At 37.5% G+C, this 6,000-nt stretch overlaps 1 protein-coding gene across 2 annotated transcripts in view; it reads left to right on the top strand.

The window, feature by feature from the left end:
- Positions 1 to 1,418: 1,418 nt before the first annotated feature.
- SPATS2L (spermatogenesis associated serine rich 2 like) overlaps positions 1,419 to 6,000 on the top strand; it is a gene marked incomplete at both ends in the record, with an annotated part of 85,892 nt that continues 81,310 nt past the window's right edge. The window contains one exon of one of the 2 annotated variants that reach the window (XM_080720010.1): positions 1,419 to 1,472. In XM_080720010.1, coding sequence (XP_080576136.1) covers positions 1,434 to 1,472 — 39 coding nt within the window. The remainder of the gene's footprint in view (positions 1,473 to 6,000) is intronic. The other variant, XM_080720009.1, reaches the window with a different exon arrangement.

Here is a 6,000-nt window from a genome sequence, read left to right as displayed (position 1 = left end):
AATAAAATATTGTTTCTAATATTTGGTAATATATCTATGTTGGTTACTATTTGAGAATAATTTAAGCAAAATAGAGTTAAAAATCAAAGGTTTATCAAGCTTTTGTCCTAAAATCAGCAAAAGATAAAGGATTTAAATTATGCTTTATTTAAGGTTTACCTAGGTTTAAAAGAAAACAGTGGAGAGAAGTCAGAGAATTTTTGCAAGATATCCCTAATGTATCATTCCTGTAGATTGGGCACTTTATAGCAGAATTCAAGAAGAATGTAAGAAAGTGTTTCACTGGTTCTTGATTGACAAAAAGTGTTCAACATGCAAATAGGTAGTTTATTTTGCTATCTTGACCTAACTAGGTCCTATCTTGACCTAAGTTTTCAACCAATCTGTTCATACATTTAAATCATTTAGTCTCTCTCAGAAAGATTGAAACTGTATTAAAGCAAGATTTATTTTCCATAATAATGGTAAAAGATTTTGACAAGATGAGAGAAGCAAAAGCATCACAGTTTGATGTTGGGAGTTCAGATCTCAGGGCATAACCACTTAACAAAGACTGGACATCCAAAGCAGAAAACCTGAAGAGTTTAGGGAAATAGGATTATGGGTAGTGTTAGAGCCTCACGGGAACTGGAGATCATGAATTTATGGTCTTTGGAAATTATGGGTAAGGTACATATGTATTGATCCAGAAGATTGTTGTATTGGTAAAAGGTGGAAAAAGTTTAAAAATAGTTATGTACTGATAGAGAATGAGACAGGAAAATGGCAGCTATAGCCGGGAATGGGGAGAGAGCAGGAAACCATCTAGGAGGAGGTGAAGCTGAGACTAAGATAAAAGGAAAGAAACAGCCCTGCCAAGATCTGAAGTGAGAACATTCCAGATATAAAAGGAAAAGAAAAAAAAAGTGTTTTTTTTTTTTAATATACTGGAGCCACTTCTCCTGTTTCTTTCTACAGTGCTTGGTATAGTTATTTGCATGTAGGAAATACTCAATACATGTTTGTGAGATTACCTGGGGGGGCGGGGTTAAAAGCTTTGGGACAATGAGAATTGCAGTGAAAATACTTATTTAAAATAGGTGCAGTTTTCCTCCTCTAGCTGTTTCTGACCACCTTTTGCCTTTTTTTTTTACATAACAAGAAACACAGTTTGGGTGCATTCTTATATATCTTTGTCAATTTTTCATGCCAATAAAGTATGAATAAAAGATTTTGTATTATCTTCCATAGTTATCATATCATGCTTTTAGAATATATCTAAGTCAAATACTTAGCTTGAAAGTGTTTTGATATTTTATAGTAGTATTTATGATTATAACTGAATGAAATTGTTTACTATGTCAGAAGAGAGCTTAAAATAACACATTGAAAGATCTATTTTAAAACTTAATCTTTTTTCCCTTTCTTATAGGATTTATTCCACTAGAAGCAAGATGGCTGAACTCAATACTCATGTGAATGTCAAAGAAAAGGTAAGATCAAGTTATATATTGGCTTGCAGAAACTCCATACTGAATAACACAATCTGTAGCTGGTAAAAACTCAGTTACGATGAAAGAAAATGGTTTGGAGGGGTAAGTTCATTTCACTATGAATATGTTGCAGAAGGAATATGTTGCATTTATTGAATATATGTTAAGCATATTACACTCATTTTTGCACTTACATTCGATTGTGACTATCGCCTCCTAAAGTGAATAGTGTTGTAAATTTGCATTCTATAGAAGTGGAAATTGGGAAACAATGAGTTGATTTGGCTAAGTTCACAGTGAGTAAGCCACAGAGCTGGGATTTGAACCCAGTTAGTCCCATTCTTCAATAACTCACTGGGCTGCATCTAAGAGCTAGGGTGTTATATTACCTCTCCAGATCTGTGAAGTTTCCTCCATGGAAGGTTAGCCGCTCTTACATGCTACATATACTACCTCGTGCTGTGAGCTCTTAATGATTTTGAACCACAGACCATGGAGATAAGTCTGTCTAACCTATTCATTGAGCACCATAGAAACAGGCCCAGGAAGTGATTTGCCTATGGTCATCCAGGTAAGCTCATGTCACCTTCCCCTGGGCCACCTCCAGCCTCCACAAAACTATCAACCATTTAAGTGTGGTAGCACTTTGTATTCCTACCATATAAAAAAATATAGGATGAAGGATGAGAAAAGTAACATTTGTGCAGTTCTTGCTGTTTTTTCTTTCACCAAGACTACATCCCCAATGACCCCCTCCTCCAGCCATGTCCCACCTGCGTATGTTACCACCCATTAAATCCAAATTATTAATTGTCAATAAAGTTAGCCACTGATAAGATGAGAATCCTTATAATTCAGTTATTTCAGCTCAACATTTTTGCATTGCCAATACATGAGCTTTTCCAGGGGACATTCTATATCCAAACCTTGACATTCCTGCTTCCACAGAGCTCATGTTTAGGGAAGAGAAACAGAAAATAAGGTCAAGAACACCTAAATGAGCAGTCATTTTGGACAGTGATAATGACTATGAGGAAAACAGGAGAGGTGATTTGATGGAAGGGAGACAAGGAAGTAGCCACTTTATATGAGGTTGGTCAGGGAAGCCCTTGGAAGAGGTGACAAAGACAGTGGGAAGGAAACAACCATGCAAGATCTGAAGACAGAATTCCAAATAGAGAAAATTGGAAGCAGATGCCTAACGTAGACCAAGTTGAATGTGCTTGAAGAGCAAATGCCTGCCGTGGCCAGAGAATGGAGAGCAGAGGGGATGGTGATGGGAGCTAAGTTCTGGGAGTACCACTTCACCTGGCCCATGGCCTCCGAGGGATCTGGGGTGGAATCCAGGACTTCATGAACTTGGATGGGTACAAACTCATTTTTTATCATATAATTTAAAAATTCATCTAAAAATTTTTTAAAGATCTATCTTTAGGTAGGCTCAATTCTTTAATACAAGTCAGTATAGTTCCAACATTAAATACAAGAATGCAGGGTTGGGGTTTTTTTTGTTTTTCTTGTTTGTTTGTTTGTTTGTTTGTTTGTGGTGGTACTGAGGTTCCTGGAAGCGCTTCTACCTCCAGGCTACACTCCCAGACCTATTTTATATTTTTATTTGGAAACAGGGTCTCTTAAGCTAGCACGGCTGGCTTCAAACCTACTCAATCCTCTTGTCTCTGCCTCCCAAGCGCGGGAATTACAAGCATGTGCCACCACACCCAGCTAAGAATGCAGGTTTTGTATTCGTTGTATAAAAATAAATTTCTGTCATCACTAACATTTAAAGGAAATTTAGCATTTCCATCAGTCATATAGACAAAAGGGAAAAATAAACCCACAGTAGCAGCAGTAGGACCTGTGACTTTCACAGCTAGAAATCACAGATATTTTCATATCAAATTATATTTGTTATAGATATCTTGAAATGTTACTTGTTCATTGCTACTTCAAAATCACCATAGGTCTAGAACCTGCCTCTATATTGTGTTATTTGATGCATTAAGAGAGAAGTACATATATTACTATAATATAAATTTGGGTTCTTATTAATATTTGAACTGTATTTCACTACAAGTGGTTTTCTTTATAATCATATGTATCATGAATTTTAACAAATTATCCTAAGAAGGCCCCTACAGTTCTCATCAGACAACCCAAAGGGTCTGTGTAGCTATAGGCTTAAAAACAATGATAGGAAGCCAGGTGTGGTGGTACACACCTGTAATCCCAGTACTTAGGAGACAGAGACAGGAGCATAGCAGGTTCAAGGACAGCCTCAGTAAGTAGAAGACTCTCATCAAACTAGTGAGACTCTGTTTCAAAAAGAAAAAAAAAAAATAGGGTTTGGATTATAGATTGGAGGTAGAATGCTATTTCCCAGTAACGAATTAACACACACACACACACACACACACACACACACACACACACGGATAAGGCTCTATTTCAAGGGCAGAAGTAAGCTGTTGGAAAGTGGTAAGCATGAACGTGGCTTGGCCTAACAGATCTCACCCTGACTCCACAGTGACTGCACTACATGCTTTGTAAGTCTTCTTGTTAACTAGCTTTCTGTTTGATAAGGACACTGAGACTTGAGGTGAAACTGGGCTTGGCCAAGTAAGACTCAGGAAGTGTACAGGAGTAGGGATTGAGGCTCAGCTGTGTCTGGTTCTGAAGACCTTTCTACTTCATGACTGCTTTTCATAATTTCAACCAAAACACCACAGAGCACATAACAGTCTTGTTGCCTCAAGTCTTTGGGAAAACAAAACCAACTCCCACCAACATAAAATTTTTTTGGAATCTTTTGTGTTATCTTTAAAATATGCAAAAACTTAGGCCAGGCGTGGTGGTGCACACTTGTAATCCCCGCACTTGGGAGGCACAGGTTCAAAGCCAGCCTCAGCTACGTAGTGAGGCTCTCAGCAACTTAGTGAGACGCTGTTTCCAATTAAAATATAAAAAAGGTCTGGGAGTATAGCCCGGAGGTAGAAAGCCTCTGGGTTCCACCCCCAGTACCACCAAAAAAAAAAAAAAAAAAAAAAGCAAAACCTTTTTTATTCATTGTATTCCCCAGTGTATCCCATAAATTACTGTAATGTAAAGCTTTTTAGTTTACTGATCATTGAGTAAGCAATAACTGTAAGATGTTCCCCCTTGATAGCAAGGCTTCATATTTTCCCTGACTCACATTCAAACACTCAAGTGAGAATATGTGTTCATCAGTTTGAGGAGCTAGGTTGGGCACCACAGTGCTCACCAAACATTGGCCCTTCCCAGCTATTCACTGATGGATGGATTGAGCAGCTCCTCCAGGTGGAACTGTGGGAAGGAAGAAAATCAAACTTTCAGCAGTTGATCCCTGCAAAACCTACTAGTGGACAGACCAAGATGGTAGGCTGAGCAGTCAGCATTAGAGTGTCTTATTCAAAGCAGAATCAACAATGGGAAATAGGCTGATTTGTGTGCGCACACACAAGGCAAAAGTTCACTGTGAGGGTTCCATGCATTGACTTAGGTGCCACATTCATCCACCTGTCACTAGCATTGTCAGATACTCATGTAAAGAATAACTGTGGATGTTTTGCCATCACAGTTCAGTAACTTATCAACTGTTGGCAGTATTTTGAGAAAGGGTGATGTTTGAGTTGCAAATATTGTCAATCTACATGACAATGAAAGTAGAGCTCTTCTAGCTCAATTAGCGAATTCCATCTTCCTGTGTCAAAAGGTTAATAAATTTCTTAACGCAATAAAATAAATCATAACAAACAACTGAAAATTCTGCTCATTTATAATTTTGGATTGATGTATTTTAGTGTACTTACTTTATCTAGTTATTAGCTTTTATGGCCTTTTTATGATTAGTTTGTTTCTCAATCTGTTACATAGGCAATGGCATTTTGATGCTTAAGAAAAATAACAACTGTTATGTCTTAAATTACAAGCTTTTGAAGACTAGAGAATAGATCTATGTAGAATTTTTGACACAATACCTAGTCAAGCGCTGTGGGAAATTAAATACCTTGAGGTGCAATCAGTTTATTTGTCTCCAGCAGGTTCACGATCAGTTGAAAAAGAGCAGGAGTTTTGGTGAGGAAATAAGTTTTGTCCTCATGCAGCTTTTAATCCATACGAGGAGCTAATAAAGTTTAATACTCAACATAAATAAAACTTAAAACTTTTTATGCCAGTTTTGTTTGAAAATATCTTTAGGGCTAGGGGTGTAGCTCGAAGGTAGAATGCACCTGTGTTCAATCCCCAGAACTGCAAAAGAGAGAAAGAAAGAAAGAAAGAAAGAAAGAAAGAAAGAAAGAAAGAAAGAAAGAAAGAAAGAAAGAAAATATCTTTATATTTTTGGATTATAACTATAAGGATTCCAATTGGAAATGTGGTTGGAGTCAGAGTTCAGTGTCATTAGTACGTTACATCCTCTGTGTGATCAGACCCCTGTCTTCTTTCACACTTCGTCTACTACCACCGTTTCACATAGCCCCTTCAGTCCAGCCAGCCTGACTGTGAATATGTG

Source organism: Muscardinus avellanarius, assembly GCF_963383645.1.
Source record: "Muscardinus avellanarius genome assembly, chromosome: 2".
Classification (NCBI taxonomy): domain Eukaryota; kingdom Metazoa; phylum Chordata; class Mammalia; order Rodentia; family Gliridae; genus Muscardinus; species Muscardinus avellanarius.
This window is presented reverse-complemented; position numbering and strand designations above follow the sequence as displayed.